The sequence below is a fragment of the Colobus angolensis genome, unplaced genomic scaffold (genome assembly GCF_000951035.1).
Source record: "Colobus angolensis palliatus isolate OR3802 unplaced genomic scaffold, Cang.pa_1.0 Scaffold128, whole genome shotgun sequence".
Lineage (NCBI taxonomy): Eukaryota > Metazoa > Chordata > Mammalia > Primates > Cercopithecidae > Colobus > Colobus angolensis.
The window spans coordinates 711629-734236 of record NW_012114030.1 but is presented as its reverse complement, the minus strand read 5'-3'; the positions used below and the strand labels follow the sequence as shown (position 1 = coordinate 734236).

The following is a 22608-nucleotide window of genomic DNA, read 5'->3' as shown; positions in this document are numbered from 1 at the left end:
TCTGTTGCCCAGGCTGGAGTGCAGTGGCGTGATCTTGGCTCACCACAACCTCTACCTCCTGGGTTCAAGAGATTCTCTTGCCTTAGCCTCTCAAGTAGCCGGGACTATAGGCGTCCACCACCACGCCCAGCTAATTTTTGTATTTTTTAGTAGAGACGGGGTTTCACCATGTTGCCCAGGGTGGTCTCAAACTCATGGCCTCAAATGATCTGCCTGCCTTGGCCTCCCAAAGTGCTGGGATTATAGGCATCAGCCACTGCTCCTGTCCACCCCCATGCCTTTCACCATGCAAGCATCTTGCCTCAAACAGTGTGTGTCTAGTATTCAGGGACCTTTATCCTCCACATGGGCCCCCAAAGTTGAGCCAATCCCTTCCTCTGGTGCCCAACCAGAGACACCAATCTGTTGCCAGGCTGGAAGAAAGCTGGGCTTGAACTTCCAAGAGAACGGGTGTGTGCACCTATGTGGCACCTCCCTGGGGGATTCCCAGGCCTGTCACGGACACTTTAGAGCCCACCCCCATGTTCTGATGGGAGCCTCCGCCCCACTCCTCATCCAACTCCGCATCTCTTCCGCTTCATCTGTCTGCATTCTCCCCCTGCGACCGTGCCACATCCACATGCCACAGGTGCAATGTTCACTTCGCATTTTCTCTAAATCACTCACTGTTTTCACAACCTAAATTCATTCAGAAAGGAACCTTCAGATCACCACCGGAAATGAAAAGCCAGTATCACTTGCAATAAATACAAAAGAAATGTCAAAAAGAAATTACCATTGTAAAAATGTTCATGAGGAGACTGGAGCTTTGGCTCACGCCTGTAATCCCAGCACTTTGAGAGGCTGAGGTGGGATCACTTGAGCCGAGGAGTGTGAGACCATCCTGGGCAACATAGGGAGACCCTGTCTCTACAAAAACCAAAATTATGAGCTGGGCATGGGGGTGAGCACCTGTGGTCCCAGCTACTCAGGAGGCTGAGGCAGGAGGCTCGCTTGAGTCCAAGAGTTGAAGGCTGCAGTGAGCGACTATCGTACCACTACACTCTAGACTGGGTGATAGAGCAAGACCCTTTCTGAATAATAAAATAAAATAGAAACAAAAACATTCATGAAAAATCTAAAACGGTGGATTCAATGGGGGATTATTTTGTCCCCCACTGTCCCTGCCCTCCCTACCACAAGGATATTTGGCCAATGTTTGGAGACATTTCTGGTTTTTATGACTGGGAGTACGTGGGGATGGGGGCTGCATATTCCTGGCATCCAGTAGGTCAAGGCCAGGGATGGTGCTAAGCACCCACTAACACCCAGGACATCCCTGAAATCAAAGCCTTCTTTGTACCCAAATGTCAGTAGTGCTGAGGTTTAGAAATCCTGCTCTAAAATGAGCTTAAGCATCCCAGAGGGGTGAGCCCCACACTTTGGGCAGCTGTGACCTAGTTAATTCCTCCTTCTGCTTCAGGCTCTGCTGAAACATTCTGCCTCAGGGAAGCTTTCCCTGATCCCCAGAACAGAGGACTCAGCTGTAAGCTCCAGCTCCAGGGACCCCTGTATCTCCCGAGCCCTGACTCATGGCCCTCGAGGGTGATTTCTTGCTAGTATCTGCCTTTTCCACTGGAGCAGAAGCTCGCAGTGGGTAGGGGCCATGTCTGTTCCATTGGTCTCTTTTTTTTTTGAGACTGAGTCTCGTTCTGTCACCCAGGCTGGAGTATAGTGGCACAATCTGCAACCTCTCTTTCCTGAGTTCGAGCAGTTCTCCTGCCTCAGGTTCCCAAGTAGATGGGATCACAGGCACCCGCTACCACACCCGGCTAATATTTGTATTTTAGTAGAGATGGGGTTTCACCATGTTTTCCAGGTTGGTCTCGAACTCCTGACCTCAGGTGATCCATGTTCCTCTGCCTCCCAAAGTGCTGGGATTACAGGCTTGTACCACTGTGCCCGGCCCCGTTGGTCTTTTTCTGCAGCCCTCAGCGCAGTGTCAGGCTTGTAGCAGATACTCAATAGCTCCATGTGGAATGAATGAATGAAGGTTGGACCAAAAAGAGATGTGGACTCTACTCCTGGACTCACCACAGCTCGCCAGGCCCTTAACCTCTCCTCAGCCCACTTTCATTCTCACCTGTGAAATGCACACCTAATGGGCCTGTTGTGGGGATCAAAGGAGAACGGGCATGAAAGTCCTCAGCAGGAGACAAGCCAGGGCATCCACCAGGGGAGGATCCCTTGCAGAGTCGGGGTCATTCCCTCATTCATCAGTTCCACCATCACGATCGAGCACCCTGGATGCCGGCTGTCCCAGGGAATTTTTTTTTTTTTTTTTAAGTTGAGTTCTTGCTCTGTCGCCCAGGCTGGAGTGCAGTGGTGCGATCATAGCTCATTGTAGCCTTGAACTCCTGGGCTCAAGCATGGGAATTTCTGGGGTAGAAATGTAGAAGGTAGAGATGAGATGGGCAGGATTGTAACTTAAGGGTGTGTACATCCGAGGGTGCCTTTCCCCTCTGTCCTGGATCTCATTCCCATCCAGTCACAAGCCCGAGATCTTTCTCCTTGTCCTCTCTCCATCATCCTCCAGGTGAGAGGCCCATTCTCATCTTGGGGGACCTGTGAGAGTACAAGGCCACCAAAATGGAGCTTAGTCCACGTGAAGAGGCATGTGGGGTGTCCAGGACACAAGTGGACACAGATGAACACAGGTGGACACAGGTGGACATCAGGAGATACACGTGACACAGGGACAGGTGGACACAGGTGACACAGGTGGGCACAGGTGGACATCACTCTTTCAACAGCCCTCGAGGATGTGCTGGCTGTGTCCATGAGCACACGCCCAACTCACAAGGTGTCCACTGTCCACTCAGACTGGGAAAGGACCCTTTGTGTGTGCCAACTTCACCTCCCTGTGGCTCCCGGGGGATGTAATGGAAAGGGCTTGAAGTGGAGGCTGGGGGCCTTTTAGGGAAGCCCTGCTCATATCTACATAGTGCCTCTCATTCCTTCTGAGGACCAACCATCCTCTGCTCCTCCTCTTCTTCCCCCTCCTCCTCTCCGCTTTCCTTCTCCTTTTCCTCTCCCTTCTCTCCCCCTTATCCTCCCCCTCCTCCTCCCCTTTTGCCTTCTACTCCCCCTCCCCATTCCCCGACCTTTACCATCCTCCCCACTCTTCTCCCCTTTCCCTCCTCCTCCTCCTCCCCTGCATCTCACTCCCCTCCAGGCAAGCAACTTTAGCTGATTTCCAGGTGGAAGGAGAAGAGAAGCTGTCTCTGCTTGATTGCGTATTCTTCTCAACCTTTTTCTTGGAACACCTGGATGTAGGCTTTTGAAATCTCGAAAGCCAAATCGGGCTCCTGTTCTCTCAGTCTTCTGGGACAGCTGTGCCCTGAGGTCATGGGTGTTTTCTAGTTAGTTACCTAAATGCCAGCAGCCTGTCATTAATGTCCATTAATGTCAGAAATCGTCCCACCACCAGTTTGTCCTGGGTTACCCTGGACCCACTAGGTCCTGGGGCCATGGCCTCTGGGCTCACTCTGAACCCCACCTGGGGGAGCTGAGCCTATTCACTGCCGCCGGGCTGGATGGGGGCAGCTGAGCTGAACAAGGCTGGTGGAAGTTCAGTAAACCCATTACTTGAAATTGGAAGGTCTCCATGAAGTGCCACCTCCGATTTGGGCCACTTCACTTTAAAAGGCAGAATTCCAACCAGAGTGATGCTAATGACTCCAGTTAATCTAAAAGGGGACCTTTGGAGAAAGGGCGGATAAATTGGAATGATCTATGCAGACAAGACAAGGTCGGGGGGCACCTCAGTAACTGCTGACCCCCCAAAATGCTCCTCTCAAGAAGATACCAACCGGCTCACCCCCTCCCCCGGTCCTCAGAGGGCAAAGCAAGAAATTAGCTTAAATTGGAGCTGGAAAGATTTAGGTTATGTGTAAGGAGGAACTTTTTAAACCCTGAAATATGCTACCAAGAGAGGCTTCGGGTTCTCAAGAGAGGGTCTAAAAATAGCTTGTTCTTTAAAAATAGGTCTGGGCAAGTTTCAAACGTCAGCTCCGCTTCTCAGGGGTGGCTTTATGTGCAGGTGCACCTGGCCACGTGGGCTCCCCAAGGGCAAAGGGCACAGGGAAAAGCCAGGCTTTGGTCTCCGTTGTGACTGACATTAGCGTATTTTAGATATGTTCAGATAAGGGATTTATTTTCTCCTCTGCCCCCAGTCGATTGGTGTCATGAAACACCAGTCTTTAGTTTCTCAACATTTTTTTTCTTTTTTTCCGTGGGAGATTGTTCTGGGGCTGATATTAATTGGGTCAGTTCCAACAGCTTCACCCAGTTGCTCCCAGTTTCCCCCAGTCCCTTGCCATTCCTGAGCCAGGGTTCTTCAGTGCCTGACGGTTTGCTGGGAAGTGAGCGGTCTCAGTGGTACCCGGTGCCCCGGGGCTCCCTGCCTCCAGCATCTCAGCGACCTGGCAAGTCTGGCCCATCCTCATCCTTGCCTGCCCTGTGGGAAGGACTGCAGCTGCTCCTCCCAGGCTCCCTGCCTCCTGCTCCTCTTGCCCTCCCCCGTTCTCAGGCCACAGCCATACTCACCTCCTCCACCCAACCACTTTGCTCCGAAAGTTGCAATTCCTGCCCCGGGCCCTCAGGATAAAGTCCAAACTTCCTCAGATGGCTTAAAATTTCCCATGGAATGTCCTTGTTTACCCTGCAGCAGCATCTCTCACCTCCCACGTGCCCCACCTAACCGCCTGTGACAGCCACACCAAACCACTTTGCCTGTGGGTTTCTGCTGGTGTGGGTTCCCCTGCCCGCTCCACCCTCCTCCTCCTCCTTCTGACCCTTCCACTCTCAGCTCCTATATCACCTTCTCTGGGGGCCTCTTCTGACTGCCCCACCCCACAGACCCCTGGACTTCCCCTCTTGACTGTCCTGATACCCAGAGGTGCCCAGTCTGTGTGTCTGCCTCTCCCATCCCATGGGAGCATGAGGAGAACAGGCCGCTTGACCCCTGTAGAAAGGCCTGAAGCACAGCAGGTGCCTGATATTTGCTCAGTGACCAACTGAAGGTCAGGGGTTTCCCTTTGCAACTCTCCTGCCCCATCTGTCTGGTTCCAGCTCCCTCCAGGTCCCCACCAACCCCTCTGCGTCTCAAGTCCCGGACATGACACGCATGCCCAGCATCTACAAGAGTATTTATTTAAACATGAGTGCTCACCGCGTGTTCTCAGTAATAACTTAGCATCTTTAATAATAAACTCTATTATAAATCAATTAATCAGCTACCTCCCTGGTATCTCAATTAAATGGAGCGTGGCATTCGCATAAAGCATCCAAACCCTGCCAAAGGGAGCCAGGCCAGAGGCAGGGGGGATCCTGGAATTGGGATTGTCACCGCTGCTCTATGTCCTCACCCCGGGTAGCTCCAGGTGGGAGACTGTCCCCTTGGCGGGGGTCACGTGGGCTCTGGTCCACTCCCACCTCAAGGGAGGCCCAGGAACCTGCCACCCCTCTCCCCAGTGTTCAAGCAAAAGATGATTTGGGGCATCTCGGGTTGGCATTCCTGTGTGTCCTCTGGACTCAAGAGGCCCTGACAGGTGTCACCAGGCCAACTTGTCTCTCCCTACCTGAATCCCACAGCCACGCTGCCTGGGCTCACTTTAAATTCATGAGCACGGATCTCACACGACAAGCAACACTGCCCTGAGAGCCGCATGCACTTCCACAGCATGTTTGTGCTTCCCCACTCTCAGAAAAGACTATTTCACACACTCTCCTCACTGCTCCTCAACCCCCACTTCCCCAGTCGGCTGCCTTGCTCTCAGCTGGTGACCTTGTCTCTCACTTGCTAGAGAGGAGGTGGGTTAATCTGCTCAAGAACTCAGATCCAGCCAGGCACAGGAGCTCCTGCCCGGATCCCGGCACTTTAGGAGGCTGAGGCAGGAAGAGCTCTTGAGGCCAGGAGTTCAAGACCAGCCTGGACAACATAATGAAACCCTGTCTCTACAAAAATAAAAATGTTAGCCAGGCATGGCAGTACTTGCCTATAGTCCCAGCTACTCAGGAGGCTGAGCCAGGAGGATTATTTGAGCCCAGCAGGGCGAGGCTGCAGTGAGCTCTGATGGTGCCACTACACTCCAGCCCAGGCAACAGAGCGAGAGCCTGCCTTAAAAAACAAAAAACAAACAAAACTTGGGTCTCACTCAGACACTGTCCTCCTGCTCCCTTGGGTAACGCATCCCAATTCCCATCGAAAGCCAGTTCCAATGTTTTCTAGAACCTCCTCACACCTTCTGGCTGTCTCTGGACCTTGCTTCCACAATTGCCCTCTCAGTCCCCTGCTCTGTCCATCTCTCCCTCTCTGCCTGATCATTCTGCAGGGGCGTGGAGACATTCTCTATCTCCCATTGTTAAAACGCCTTCCCGGACAGGCACAGTGGCTCATGCCTGTAATTCCAGAGCTTTGGGAGGCCGAGTCTGGAGTGTTGCTTGAGGCCAGGAGTTTGAGACCAGCCTGGGCAACATGGCGGGACACTGTCTGTACACACACACACACACACACACATGCACACAAAGGATAGATGTATTACATGTATATGTTTTTAAATAAACAAATAAAATGCCTTCCTGAGCCCCAGGACCTCCCCAGCTATCACCCCATTTTCCCACTTCCCCAGACAGCATTATGCTTTGAAAGCTTTCTCTACCATTTACTCTCCTCCTCTTCTAAACCTCTGGCAGTTGACAACTCCACACTGGTTTTCCCTCAGCCCTCCTTGGCCACTCCGCCTCAGCTATCTTTGTTGGTCCTTCCTACTCTGCTTAAGATCAGATGTTGGCTTTATCCTGGGACCCTTCTCTCTCCTCTTCCTACAGTCTCTCTCCGGGTGACCTCTTCTAGGCACACTGTGTTATTTATCATTCACATATGATTCACGCATTTAAGTCTTCGGTTCTGACTACTCCCTGAATAGCAGACCTGGCCCTTCACCTGTATGCTTGCTATCCCTGCTTAGATAGAGAATAGGCATTTCAAGGCCGGGCACGGTGGCTCACACCTGCAATCCCAGGGCTTTGGGACCGAGGTGGACAGATCACCTGAGGTCAGGATTTCAAGACCAGCCTGACTAACATGATGAAACCCCATCTGTACTAAAAATACAAAAATTAGCCGGGCATAGTGTCGGGCGCCTGTAATCCCAGCTACTCAGAAGGCTGAGGCAAGAGCCTCATACAGCCTAGTGGGCCTACATAGTGAGTCTCAGGTGTACATTCTTCATTCATTCATTCAAGAAACTTCTGTGGAGCTTATGTTGTTCCCAGTGCTGTTCTAAGTGCTTTATAAATATAAGCCACTGAATCCTCATACCAGTCTATGAGGTAGGTACTATTATTATCCCCATATGACAGGTGAGGAAACTGAGGCCCAGAAAGTCAACCTACCCAATGTTACAAAGCTGGTAAGTGACTGTATTAGTCTGTTCTCACGTTGCTATAAAGAACTACCTGAGACTGGGTAACTTGTAAAGAAAAGAGGTTTAATTGGCTCCTGGTTCTGCAGGCTGTACAGGAAGCATGGCTTGGGAGGCTTCAGGAAACTTATAATCACAACAGAGGGTGAAGGGGAAGCAGGCACGTCTTACACAACTGGAGAAGGAGGAAGAGAGTGAAGGAGGAGGTGCTACATACTTTTAAACAACCAGATATCTCATGAGAACTCACTCGCTATCACGAGAACAGCAAGAGGGAAATCTGCCCCCATGATCCAGTCACCTCCCACCAGGCCCCTCCTCCAACACTGTGGATTACAATTCAATGGGAGATTTGGGTAGGGACACAGATCCACACCATACCAGTGACAGAGCTGGAAGCTGGGCTCTCTCTTTCACTTTCCTGGCTCTGCTTTCCTCTGGGCTCACCTTGTGATGTGCTTGACGTTGTCTCTTAATTCTCAGCCCCCCTGGACTCAACACTCCTGGACTTAACAGAATTCAGCTTCCTCATTTTGGACTAGCTGAGGGCAGGGCTAGGAGTCATGACAGCTCTTCCTGCTGTAAGTTCTGGGGAGCACCACACCCAGCCCAGCTCTGGCCCCCTGGCCAACATACCCCCATTTCCAGTGTTCTCCAAGGTTTCCTTGGGGCCTGGAGGAACCATACCCACCTGACCACACCGGTTGGGAATTCCATTTATAGTTTCAGGAGTTGGGAGATTCCAGAAACCACAAGGAGAGATTTACAGCTGTGGGTTTCCTGGTGTGAGTCCAAGCCAGGAAGTAATCACGGCAGCAGGAAAGCCTCATTCATTTAGTCTCCTCTAATTCAGGAGGTGCAGTAACTCACCAAAAAGTCACTTTTTAATTCAGATGAGTTGGAAATTGTTCCTTCTGATGAGGATTTGTAGGACAGATGCTGGGGGTGGACCTTGCTTTACAGAATTAACATGCTTTGAAAACATAGGCAAGGGTCAGATTTTTGAAGCAGAATCTTTAAAATGCAATCAGAGAGTTCCACCAAGGTATCTTTATGTGAACTGTAATTTTTACTTATTGAATTTCCTTAAAGCATGGTCTTTCATATTTGGGAATAAATAGAATTTAATTTAGGAATCAATGCTTTTCTAAACTAATAGTTCAGAAAATTAATTATTTTGCCAACGGGCTAAGTCCAGCTTCTGGGTGGGAGATTTTGTATTAAAATACTGTTGTGCTCCTACTATCCCGGCATAAGGAGTGGTCCTTCTCATGAATATTCCAGCCCTCAGAAAAGGAACTGGCAGAAGACTAAGAAAGGGGTCAGCACCCTTCTGAGTGGAAACAGCTTCAATTCCAGAGAGACTCAGCACTGGGCAGTAATAAAGAGGAGAGACTTGTCCCTTCAGAAAACAGATTGTATTGTAAAGTTACAGTGATTAAAACAGTGTGGCACTGATGCAGGAACACAGAGAAAGATCGGTGGGACAGAATGACAAGTTAGGAAGTGCACCTGTGTATTTGTGGGACTTAGAATATGGTATAAAAGTGTCCCTTAAAAGCAGCAGAGGAAATACAAAAATTAGCAGGGTGTGGTGGTACGTGCTTGTAGTCCCAGTTATTTAGGAAGCTGAGGTGGGAGGATCACCTGAGCCTGGGAGGTGGAGCTTGCAGTGAGCCCAGATGGAGCCACTGCACTCCAGCGTGGGTGACAGAGCAAGACTCAGTCTCAAAAAAAAAAAAAGTTTATTAATTTTTTTAAAAAATGTAATCTATGCAGCAGACAGGATTAATATTCAGAACATATAAAGAATTCCTGCCAATTGATAAGGAAAAACATTTTTAAAAACAAAAAGAAAATTGGCAAAAGATACAGACATTCAAAGGAGAAGAAATAGAAGTGGTTAATAAATGTGAAAAATCTCAAGCTCACTAGTACTAAGAGAAATATAATAGGCTTTTGGGGAACCCTTTCTCCCATTAGCAGCCAGGCAGTTCTCTCTCCTCTGTCTTAAAAGAGTAGAAGGTCTACAAAACACTGAGAAAAGAATGGTCCCCCAACCCCAGCCAAAGCCCACTCTACAGCTGGCTCATCTTACTAGATGGGGGAAAATGCTTTAAATATAAACAATTTAGCCTCTAATCCCAGCACTTGGGGAGGCTGATGTGGGAGGATTTCTTGATCCCAGGAGTTTGAGACCAGCCTGAGCAACATAGCAAGACCCCCATTTCTACAAAAACGAAAATACAAAAAATTGGCCTGGCATAGTGGCATGCACCTCTAGTCCCAGCTACTTAGGAGGCTGAGATGGAATGATCACTTAAGCCCAGGAGGTTGAGGCTGCAGTGAGCTATGATTATGCCAGCCTAGGCAACAGGCTAAAAACAAAAAAATCCATGAAGTTGATTTCATGACTCACTAAGACTTGTGGGCTAAATCTGCCCCAATGCCTGTTTTTGTAAATAAAGTTTTATTGGAATACCGCCATGCTCACTCATTTCTGTATTGTCTGCAGCTCCTCTGGTGCTACAACAGCAGAGTTGAGTAGTTCCAACAGAGACCATGTGGCCCACGGAACCTGAAATATTTGCTTCTCTGGCCCTTTACAGAGAGTTCGCTGACCTATACACAGATCTGACTCTGCATCTCCTTTGCTTAAATTTTTTTCAGGGCTCCCCTTTGCCTTCTGGCCCAAACTCAAGCACCTTAGTCTGACTTAGAAAACCACTAACCTCTGGGCCAGAAGTGGTGGCTCATGCATGTAATCCCAGCACTTTGGGAGGCCAAGGCAGGAGGATCACTTGAGCTCAGGAGTTTGAGACCAACCTGGACAACATAGTGAGATCCCATCTTTACACAAAGTTTTTAAAATTAGCCAGGCATTGTGGTGCACGGCTGTAGTCCCAGCTTCTCAGGCAGTTGGGGTGGGAGGATTGCTTGAGCCCAAGAGTTGGAGGCTGCAGTGAGCTATGATCGTGCCACTGCACTTCAGCCTGGCAACAGAGCAAGACCCTGTCTTAAAAACACAAAGAAAGAAAAGAGAACTATCCTGTCTGGCCTCCCAAGCTCTGTTCCTGCTGACCTCCCTTACCCAGGGGTCCCTGTTCTCCACAGTGATCATAGGCAGGCAGGCAGCAGAGAGGCCGTGGGTGTGTGGGGACAAAACCCTTCCTTACTTCCTGACGCTTTTCTCTGCTCTCTGCCCCGCAGGCCTCCTGGGAATGGTCGCCCACATGATGTACACACAAGTGTTCCAGGTCACCGTAAGCCTCGGCCCTGAAGACTGGAGACCCCATTCCTGGGATTACGGGTGGTCCTTCTGGTAAGTGGCTTTGACCTTCAGGACAAGAGCAGCTTCAGGCACCAGAGGCCCAAGGCGTGCTGGGACTTCAGCAGCTCAGCCCAGTGGGGCTGGTGGTGGGAGAAATGGGGAGAGTCGGAGGGACTGTAGTCCAAAGGCACTTTGAGACCCCAGGGCAGAGATTGGCAAACTAGGGCCTGTAGGTCAAATCTGGCCCACCACCTGTTTATATGCAGCCCTCAAGCTAAGGATAGCTTTTGGATTTTTAAATGCTAAGAAAATAAATCAAAGGAAGAGGAATGCTGTTTTGTGACATGTGAAAATTACATGAAATTCAAATTTCAATGTCCATAAATAAGGTTTTCTTGGAACACAGCTACTGTCATTGTTTTGTATTATCCATGGCTGCTTTAACACTGAGATGGCAGCACTGGGCGGTGGTGACAGAGACTGAATGGCTCACAAAGTCGAAAATACTTACTCTCTGGCCCTCTGCCTACCCCTGCCTAAGAGGCATGCTATGTAAGGTTGGAGATGCAAGCTGGCAAGACCTGAAGTTAGGTGAGTCGTGGAGGGTTCTGGGTGGTCCTATGGGGTAGGTGGACTCCAGTGAGAGGCTCTGAATACAGGGAACAGGTCAGCACCTCAAAGCGGGGTGTGCGTATGAAAGGCGTGATTAGTCAGGGTTCTTTTGCTTACCAGTGATAGAATCCCAAGCTTAAGTGAACAAGAGGTATTCATTTGTTTGTGTAACTGGAATGTCCAGGTGGAACAGTTAAGGTGCTCTGGGTTGTAACAGAAAAACCTACTCACATCAGTCTAAGTAAGGAGATATCATACATTGGTTCATGGAAAGAACAAGCACAGCTATGGTGTGGACTTCAGGACATGTTTGATCCAGAGTCACTGAGGTCAGAAGGGCTGAGTTCTCTTACTCTGTGTAGTCATCTGAGCTTGGCACCCTCCACATGTTTACTTTGTTGCTGGGCTGGCTTCCCTGTTGGGGAGAGCTCTTCCTAAGGCTGGGTAAATCCTCCTTCCCTTGTAGGAGAGAAAGGGCTTCTTGTTCTCCAATATTGACTAGAGTCCCAAACTTCCCTCTGGTGGGTTTAGGTCATGTTCTCTCTCCTTAATCATTGCCACAGCTGGGGGAATGTCATGAGCTTATTCACTTAGCTTGACCAAGCCCACCTCTGGAGCTAAGAATGAGTCAAAACCTCTCAAATGGTGAATGGATGGAATAGATGCTGTGTGAGCTACCACAAAGTCTGCTTCAAGCACAGCTGGATCCAGGTGACCAGATTTCATCTGGAACCCAGTCATGCCCTCTCCTTATCTTGTCTCTCTCTTGTCTCTCTTCCCTTTGAATTAGCGTTGGCTTCATTCTCAGCTTTTCCCCCAATGCTAGCAAAGATGTTAGCAAAGATTATCACAACACACAGACCAGGCTTCCTTTTTTTTTTTTTTTTTTTTTGACAGATCTCTGCTCTGTCACCCAGGCTGGAGTGCCAGACTTTCATCTTAAAAATGTAGCAATAACAGCAGAGAGATGGGGTTTCTTTCCCATATTTCCAGCTAAAATCCTGGTTATGACTTTCATTGGCTTAGCTTAAGTCATGTGACCAAACCTGAACCAATGATTTAGACTCTGAGGGAGACTGGAATGACCTGAGTCACATGGTCCAGAGAGTGGCATTAGCTTCACCCAAACCCTTGGACAGAAAGAGAAGGAGGTGAAGTCTCTTCAGGCTGGAAAGACAGAGACCACAATTGTCCACTACACAGGGCATCCAGGTGTGGGGCTGGTAGTTGGAGAGCATTTATCCGTTCAGTCATTGAATACATATTCACTGAGTACTTCCTCTAGGACAGCTGTTCTTCTCGGTGCTGGGGATGCAGCAGTGCTGAGACAGCGTTGCAACAGGGATTGAGACGTGTGAACCAGCCGTATCTGAACTGTGCTGTGATGTAGATGTGTGTGGCGAGGGGAGTTCACAGGCAGCTGCAGGAACACAGAGGAAGGGCATTGACTGACACAGCTTTGGGTGGGGCGGGTCCCCAGGAAGAATTTCAAAGGCAAAACAGGAGAGAATCGGGTGCCAGGCAGAGGGAACAGCAGGTCCAAGGACCTGGAGGTGAGAGAGCATCTCAGAATGGAGCAGGAGGGACTATGATTATAATTTTTAAAAGATCCTATTCCAGTTCAGTGATCACCCCAACTCCATCTCCACTCTCTGCTCAACTCCATCCTTTTAAAACCAAAAGCATTTGCCTTGAAGGGACCTTGGCCCATTAACCCTGGCCCCAATCCCTTTAAGTAGAACAATCCCAGGGAAGCCAGATGAGGCTCTGACCTCTCTTTACCCAACCTTTCCTCCTGCAACTGTTCCTCCTTGAGACCTTGACCTTGGAAGGGCACAAAGGAAGGGAACTAACATTTGTGAGTGTTGAGCATGTGTGTAATAATTTCTTAGATTTACTGAGCACTGATGTGCTGCGAATCAGGTAGGTATTTCATGGAGGTGCAGAGAACTTAAGTAACCTGCCCGAGGTCATCCAGCTGTGAAGGGTAGGGCTGGGATTCAAACCCAGGCAGTCGGGCTCCAGAGCCATACTGGAAGCCTCTCTGAGAAGATGGGTAATAATAAGAGAGTTCATTGATGTGCTTTCCATGATGTTCCACACATGGTGTGTGCTTAGTAAACACCAGCTTTTATATTGCTGCTCCTGATATGAAATTTAACACATGCAATATCATGCTAGTGATATGAAATTTAACATGAGCAATATCATGCTACTGATATGAAGTTTAGCACATGCAGTAACCTCGTGTTGCATATGCAGATGCTGAGAGTCAGAAAGATTGAATCACTTGCCCTGGTGGGAACTGGTTCCTGCCCCTCAGTCCCCCTTTCCAGAAGGCCCTGGCTCTCTCCTCTTGTGCTCAGTGTCTCAAGTCAAGCCTGCTGGTGTCAGCCAGAGGAACATTCTTTCCCTGGAAGGCAGGGCCTTCTGCCCTGCTCCTCTGCTCCTTCCTTAGGGGCTGGCCTCCCAAGGAGCACCAAATTCTCATTGGACTTATTAAAGCCCGAGGCCCAGTGTGCAGCCCCTTTTAGGGTGGATCCATTTCTCCCTGTCACTGAGACCTGTGAGATGGATCAGCCCATTTTTCATCCCTCACATCTGGGGCCTCACCACGGCTGCAGCATGTCATCTCTCTTGTTTAATATGTGTGAGGCCGTTTGTCAAAATTCTGGCCCGAGAGCCTCCCCTGCTCCCTTCCCCCGTACTGGAGAGGAGAACAGCTCCGAGAAGAGATGGCACGGGCCTCTGTCTTCCTGCCCAGCAGGGAAGAACAAGCTGCAGGGGCTCTGGAAGCTGGAGGGGTTTTGAGGTGCTCAAAGCCTGTTGAGTGCCAGCTTCTTACAGGGACACCTTTGTAAGAAGTAGGCCAGGTGCAGTGGCTCACGCCTGTAATCCCAGCACTTTGGGAGGCCAAGACGGGTGGATCATGAGGTCAGGAGATCGAGACCATCCTGGCTAACACTGTGAAACCCCGTCTCTACTAGAAAATACAAAAAACTAGCCAGGCGAGGTGGCGGGCGCCTGTAGTCCCAGCTACTCCGGAGGCTGAGGCAGGAGAATGGCGTGAACCCCGAGGGCGGCGCTTGCAGTGAGTGGAGATCACGCCACTGCACTCCAGCCTGGGTGATAGAGCGGCACTCCGTCTCAAAAAAAAAAAAAAAAAGAAGTAGAAGGTCCCCATAGTTAAGAGTCTGACAGCCTGGGGTTCAAATCTCACCCCAACGCACACTGCTGGGCCACCGTGGCAGCATGGAGGGGCAGTCAACGGTGTGGGCCCTGGAATCAGACAGTTTGGGTTTAGATCCTGCCCCTGCCCCTCATCAGCTGTGGACCTTGGCCAAGTCACTTACCTCCCCTGCGCCTCTGTGTCCTCAGCTGGAAAATGGGACAGCCCGAATTTCTGCCTCATGGGGGTCTCTTGAATTGTGTTCATTTCTCTACTGAGGTGTACACATCACCCCCAAATCTAGTAAAAATGAGTTATTATGTAGTAATAATAGTAACTAGTAAAAAGGCGTCGTTATTTGTTCTTACGTTTGGTGGCGGACCAGGCTCAGCTGGGCGGTGCTTGCTGGGGTCTTCCCTGAAGCTTCAGTTGGATGTCAGCTGAAGCTGAGGTCGTCTGGGCATGGCTGGGGTAGACCTCCAAGGTGGCACCTCACGACGCTGGCAGCTGGTGCCGGCTGGCGGTGGCTGGTGGCCAGAGGGGCTTCACACAGTGTGGAGGCTGGGTACCTGGAGAGACTATCTCAAGAGTGAGTGATCCAGGAGACCCAGGTGGAAGCCACAGGATCTGCATGAGCCAACCTCAGAAGTCACACAATGTCACTCCTGCTGCATTCTGTTGGTTAGGAGCAAGTGACAGGGCCAACTTCAAGGGGAGGCGTGAACCACGGGAGGTGTGGCTCCCTGGAGGCCAGCTTTGGAGACAGTAACCAACACGAGGAGCGAGTGAATCAACGCATGTGGAGCACTCAGCACAGAGTGTGCTCAGTGAGTCCGAGTCCTCCTGCCCACTCCTCCTTTTGGCGCCGTGTCTCAGCTCTCTCTACCTGTGACAATGTCAGGTCAGGACCCTGATGGGCACCCAAGCAGCTGCTTGGCTTAAGGGGGCAGGGACCAAGTGGATCAGATTAAGGTTGGGGCAGGGCAAAGTGGCTCACCTGTAATCCCAGCACCTTGGCAGGCCAAGGTGGGAGAATCGCCAGAGGCCAGGAATTCAAGACCAGCCTGGGCAACATAGCCAGACCCAATCTCTAAAAAAATAAAAAATAAAAAAAATTAGCTGGGTGTGGTGGTGCACACCTCTAGTCCCAGCTACTCAGGAGAGTAAAGTGAGAGGGACACTCAAGCCCAGGAGGTTGAGGCTGCAGTGACCTGTGTTCGTGCCACTGCACTCCAGTCTGGGCTGGAGGCTCTACCTCAAAAAAGAAAAAGAAAAAAAAAAGATTAAGGTTACGACACCCACTTTGTGCTGTGCACAGTGAGAGGCACTTTACAAGCCCCGAGCTGCCTGGTCCTGTCACTGATCCCCAGGAGAGGGGCCGCCATCCTCCTTCAGGGACCAGGACACAGGTTGAAAGCCACACAATTAGCCTTGGATGCTGTGAACTGCACGCAGCCGGGGCTGAACCCAGCCTGCAGATGTTTTCTTAGGCCTGCCATTGTATCTTATAAAAGTTTGGATTTGTTTCTAACATCTAAAATGGTAAAACTTCTACATAAAAGTCCAGGTTTCCGGTTCGTGATCATTGGAAGATCTGTTCCTGCCTAACCAGCACTGCCACCAGGCAGCCTGCAGATAAGGCTGAGAATGGCTGAACCTTCAGATAGGCGTCTGGTTTCCAGCTCACCCCAGTCCCCACCGCGCCCTATTGCCTTACATTTACTCATGCTTCGTCACTTAGTCATCATCTGCCTGACCTTGCAGGAATTTGAGTGTGTGGCCCCTGCTTGGAATGTCAGCTTTCCTGGTGACCGCAGGAGTGTGAAGAGCTAGCCCTGCACTTTCTGCTTCTGTTTTGCATTTGATCAACCTGGAGAGGAATGGAAAAAGGTCTCCTCCTACTGCTGCACACACAGTGAAATCTTATCTCAAGCATTCACTCTGCAGACTGAGGGTAGTGGGACATCGTGGTGTGGAAGATTATAAGAGCTGGAGGGCCCAGAGAAGTTCAGCAATTTGGCCCATGTCACACAGCAAGAGAGCAGCAAGTTGGGCCAGATCTAGGGAAGGTTCTCACTCCTGTCCTAGTGGCCCCTTTCTGCTTCTGGGGCCCTGTCCCTGTGGAATACAGGCCTCACTGCTGTCCCTCCCTCCTTTCTAGTCTCCATGAATATGTGGAAACAGCAAACCAACCTCTTCCCCTCTGGGGACCCCAGGTGGCCCCTTCCCTCGATGCAGGGGTTAGCTGGTGTTCCAGCAGGCCGATCCCTTAAAGGGTTGAGTCTGCCGCTGTGATTCTACCAAAGCCTGGGCCCCAGAGACAACTGGAGGGGGTGTGTGTGCTGATGTCTCTGCTGAGAGGCAATGTGATCAGCAGCAAGTTTGCCCTTCCTCATCCACCCGAGGCAGATGGCTGTGGTCTCCTTTATTCTAAGACCAGGGTTGGGGAAAAGGATGTGGCTGCCCAAGGGTGCCCTGTGGGCCACGGAGGGACCAGCTGGGCCCTCAGAGCCTGCCACTATCCAGCTCCTAGTCCCATCAGCTCTTGGGCCCTGAGGGTGGCCTGGATTATGCATCTGCTCCCAGCCCTGCCCCACATGGTGAGTCTGTACCCCTCTGGTCTGCAGGCAGCCAGGGCAGCCTTCCTTAGTGATCCGTTACAACCTCCCCACTGGGTAGGGCCTGGAGTAGGTTGCAAAGTGGTGTCCATGTGTCTCTAAATCTGCTCCCCCTGTGTCCCTCTGCCCCTGCTGCTTCCAGGGGATGAAGAATCGACAACCCCTGTCACCACCCTCCCCTTTTCTTCCTATGGTGTCCAATCTGCTCTTGGCTCCGGAAACCAGGCCAATCATCCACGCACCTCCCTGTGCCAGTTCAGAAGTGCAAGCTGCTAAAACCAGCAGGTGTTCTGGCCCCAAAGTTTTCAAACTGTGTATTTGGTGGGCGCGTTGGGGCCCTGGGGGGTGAAAGGAAGAGAGAGATGAAGGCTCATGGATATAGCCTCTCACCCACGCTAAAATCAGAGCTATGTTTTCATATCTGTCTTTTTCTGTCTGCTTTTATTTTATCTGTGTTTATCCGTTCATTCCACAAGTATTTACTGAGCACCTACTGTGTGCCAGGCACCATTCTAGGTGCTAATGGATAGTAGTGAAGTGAACAAGGATAGTAATGAAGTGAACAAGGCTCCCATTTTCATGAAGCTGGTATTCTGGGATAGAAGAGGATATCATCTTAAAAAACAAACACTAAGGATTCCAATTCTGAGAAGACAGAGTAGACATGCTTCTCCCTATTCCTCCTGCTCAATGCAGCTAAACTCATTGGACCTAAAGATAAAACAGACATCAGAAGACTCTGAAAGGTGGGAAGAAGACAGTAGGCTGGTTAGGGACCAAGAAAACAACACATTGCTGGGTTCTTTTTGTGTTATATAGCCCAGATTTGGAGCTGAAGAAGTCAGCAATTCAGAAATGCCAAAAGGGCAGGATTAAAAAAAAATGCCCAACTGAAGTCCGCTTTCTCTAGGCAAAGGACCAAGAAAGGGTCAGCCCACTGAGACAGAAAACATTTAACAATAACTTCACTACTGCAGTCACACATTACAGAAAGGAAAACAACTGTGGCTTCACCCACACTCATGCCGGCAAGGGAATGGGGTGCTTAGATTTTGGTGACAATCGCCAGGTGGACTTTCATCTCTGCTGGGCAGTAACAAGGTGCCCCTCTTTCTCCCTGCAGGGATTGTGTCAGAGGAGAACTGGTGAAGAGTTAGGAGTCTTGCCACTGTCTTGCAGTAATAAGAACATCTCTCTCCCCATGGTGTCAGTGATGTGTGGGGAGCAGTGATGAGGCCCCTGGGCCCCTCCCAGCCAGGTATCAGCAGAGGCCTAATGGCGAGTCTGAACTCCCACCCCCACCCCCACCTGGTAAGAACCAGGAGCCATCTCCATCCTGAATGTCAGTGCTGGCTGATGTGATTAGGCTTTGCGTCCCCACCCAAATCTCACCTTGAATTGTAATCCCGGTAATCTCCATGTGTGAAGGGAGAGACCAGGTGGAGGTAATTGGGTCATGGGAGTGGTTTCCCCATGCCGTTCTTGTGGTAGTGAGTTCTCATGAGATCTGCTGGTTTTATAAGGGGCTCTTCTGCCTTTACCTGGCACTTCGCCTTCGTGTGTAGCTTTGTGAAGAAGGTGCCTGCTTCCTCTTCACCTTCCGCCATGATTATAAGTTTCCTGAGGCCTCCTCAGCCGTGCTGAACTGAGTCGGTTAAACCTCTTTCCTTTATAAATTACACGGATGAATACACTTGCCCGGCAGGAAACCTAGGCTTCTACCCCTACCTGGAAGTAACTGGGCAGAGCCTCCACCTCGCCAAAGCCACCTTGCCAGAATGATGTGAAAGGAAATCAGTTAGAGCAGATGGTTTAAACAAGATCCAGAGTCTCAAAACATACCCCAAATGTCAAGGCTGCAATTAAAATCATGTATCATGCCAAGAACCAGCAAGATCTCAACTTGAACGAAAAAAGACAATCAATAGATCCCAATGCTGAAATGACAGAAATGTTAGAAATCATCATAAAAATGCTTCAACAAGTAGTTGCAAAAACCCTTGGAAAAACAGAAAGTCTCAGGAAAGAAGTAGAAGATAGAAAGAAGGAACAAATGGCAATTTTAAAACTAAAAAATTCAATAACCAAAATAGAAAGCTCAATGGTGGGGCTCAACAGCAGAATGGAAGGGATGAAGGAAAGAATCAATGAACTTGAAGACAGGACAATAGAAATTATTTAATTTGAACAACAGAGAGAAAATAACTTTTTTAAAATAACTTTTAAAAAAATGTACAGAGCCTTAAGGTATAACCAAAAGTATAACATTGGAGTCCCAGAAGTAAAGGAGAAAGAGGGCGAGACTGGACAAAGTACTGAAAGAAGTAATGGTTGAAAACTTCCCAAATCCTGTAAAAGATATAAACCTTCAGAATCAAAAGCTGAATGAATCTCTAAAATAGTATAAATTCAAAGAAATCCATACCAAGGCACATCACAGTCAAACTTGAAAAAGAACTAAAGTTAAAACAAACAAACAAATAAACAAAAACACAGTGAGAGAATAACATCCTCCCTAACTACAGAGAAAAAAATTCAAGCAACAGTGGATTTTGCATCAGAAACCATGGAGGCTAGAAGGAAGTGGCACAACATTTTCAAAGAAAAAGAAAATGAAAATGCTGAAAGAAAAGAACTATCAACTTAAAATTCTATATGCGGCAAAAATATACTTCAGAAATGAAGGGGAAATCACAGCATCCTCAAATGAAGAAAAACTGAGAAAATTTGTTGCCAGCAGACCTACCCTAAAAGAAAGACTAAAGGAAGTTCTCTAAACAAAATGGAAATTTGAAAAAGGGAAGTTTTGAATATAAGAAAGAATGAATGAAAAATGGACAGAGAAACTTCTCCTTTTTCTCCTTTTGAGTTTTCTAAATTATGTTTGATGGTTGAAGCAGAAATCATAATATAGTCTGATGTGATTCTAAATGTATACAGTGGAAATATTTAAGACAATTATGTTATAAATGAAGGAAGGTAAAGGGTCACAAAAGGAGCCAAGATTTCTACGCTTTATGGAAATGTTGACACCAATAGACTGTGATTAGTTATGTATATATAATGTAAGACCCACAGCAACCACTAAAAAAGCTATATACAGAGATACACTCAAAATCACTATAGAGAAATCAAGAATTGTTTGAGAAACCCATGGGAATGCAAGAAAAAAAAAGAGAAACCAAAAACAGAACAAGAGGAAAGAACAAAATTAGTTGGCAGGCTTAAGCCATAATATATCAATAATCACTTTAAATGTAAATGATTTAAATACACCAATTACAAGCCAGAAATTGGTCAAGTGGATTTAAAACATGTGACCCAAAACTATGTGCTGTCTATAAGAAACTCACTTCAAGTATGATGAGATAGATAGGCTGGAAGTAAAAGGATGAAAATCATCTCCATGTAAGCATTAATCAAAAGAAAGCAGGACTAGTTATATTAATATTAGATAAAGTAGACTCAGGCAAATAAAATGACCAGAAATAGACATTAAATAATGATAAAAGAGTCAATCCACTAAGAAGGCATTGCAATCCTAAAAGTGTATCCACCAAACAACAGAGCTGAAAATCTGTAAAGGAAAATTTGATGTAGCTGAAAGGAGAAATAGGAAAATTCACAACTATAATTAGATATTTCAATATAGCTTTCTCAACAATTAATAGAACAACCAAATGGAAAATCACCAAAGATATAAAAGAATTCAACATCATCAACCAATAGGATCTAATTGAGAAATGTTTCAAGTCAAATCAGGTCTCATCCCAAGAACCTAGAAAAAGAAGGGCAAAATAAGCCCAAAGCCAGCAAAAGAAAGATGAGCAAAAATCAATACAATTGAAAACAAAAAGTAATAGAATTAATGAAACAAAAAAGCTGGTTCTTTAACAAGATAAAATTGACAAACCTCTCGCAAGAGTGACAGAGAGAGCAGACAGAGGAGAGACACAAAATGCCAATTCAGGAATGAAACAGAGGATGTTGCTGCAGACTTTGAGGACATCAAAAATATAGTAAGAGCATACTACAAACAACTCTACACACATAACTTTGACAGCCTGGATGAAATAGATCAGTTTTTTTAAAAGCCCAAACTGCCACAACTTACCAAATGCGAAATAAGTAATTTGAATATCCCTATAACTACTAAGGAAATTGAGTTTATAAATAAAAACTTTCAAAACAGAAATCTCCAGGTCCAGATGGTTTTACTGGAACATTTCACCAAATATTTAAATAAGAATTAGCATGTTTTTTTCAGAAAATAGAAGAAGAGAGAAAACTTTGCAGTTCACTTTATGAAGCTAACATCACTCTGTTATTAAAACCAAAGATAGTGCAAAGAACCACAGACTAATAGACCCCATGAATATAGATACAAAAATCCTTAGCAAAACAATAGCACATGGAAGTCAGCAATATATAAAAATAATTATACATCATGATAAGTGGGGTTTATTCTAGGCAGTATGACTGCTTCAATATTTGAATAATCCATCAGTGTCATTCACCATATTAACAGGCTAAAGAAGAAAAAATCACATGACCATATCAATGAATACAGAAAAAGTATTTGACACAATTCAACATTGATTCATACTTTTTAAAAAAACTCTCAGAAAATTCAGAATAAAGGGGAACTTCCTCAACTTGATAAAGACCATCTATAAAACATCTGCAGTTAACATTATACTTAATGTTGAAATACTATTTTCTCTCTAAGATTGGGAACACCACTATTATTCCACATAGTGCTGGAAGTTCTAACTAGAAACAAGACATAAAAGACATGCAAGACATAAGACATGAAAAGAAAATAAAAGGTATACAGATTGTAATAGAAATAAACTATACCTATTTGTGGATGTCAAAATTATCTGTGTAGACAAATCCAAGGGATCTACCAAAAAAAGGCCTAGACTTAATAAATAAGTTTAGTGCCGTCTTAGGATAGAAGATAAAAATACAAAATCAATTGTATTTTTATAAACTAGCAATGAACATTTGGACAACAAAATTAAAAATATATATCATTTATACTAAAAAAGTGAAATACTTAGGCATAAATCAAACAAAACACTTACAGGACTTGTACACTGAAAACTGTAAACCGTAGAAAAATACCAAAGAAAGAAATCAAAGAAGATCTAAATAAAAGGGTAGATATACTATGTTCATGGATCAGAACACACAATATATAGTGAATACATCAAATTTCTTGTAGATATAGAGAAAAGTATTCTAAAATATATATGGAAAGGCAAAGGAATTAGAATTTCTAAAACAATTTTGATAAAGAAGAATAAGGCAGAATGAATTAGAGTACTCAATTTCAAAACTTACTGTATAGCTACAATAATCCAGACTGTGTGATATTAGTGGAAGGATAGACACATAGATCAACAAAAACAAAATAGAGGACTCAGAAATAGGCCAATACAGATACGCCCAACTAATTTTTGACAA

General features: G+C 47.2%; 1 protein-coding gene across 1 annotated transcript in view; it reads left to right on the top strand.

Annotated features, from left to right (window-relative positions):
* Nucleotides 1-22608, top strand: part of GSG1L (GSG1-like) — a 95968-nt gene that overhangs the window by 32041 nt on the left and 41319 nt on the right. The window contains exon 3 of the mRNA XM_011933462.1: nt 10677-10788. Within this exon, the coding sequence (XP_011788852.1) occupies nt 10677-10788 (112 nt within the window). The remainder of the gene's footprint in view (nt 1-10676; nt 10789-22608) is intronic.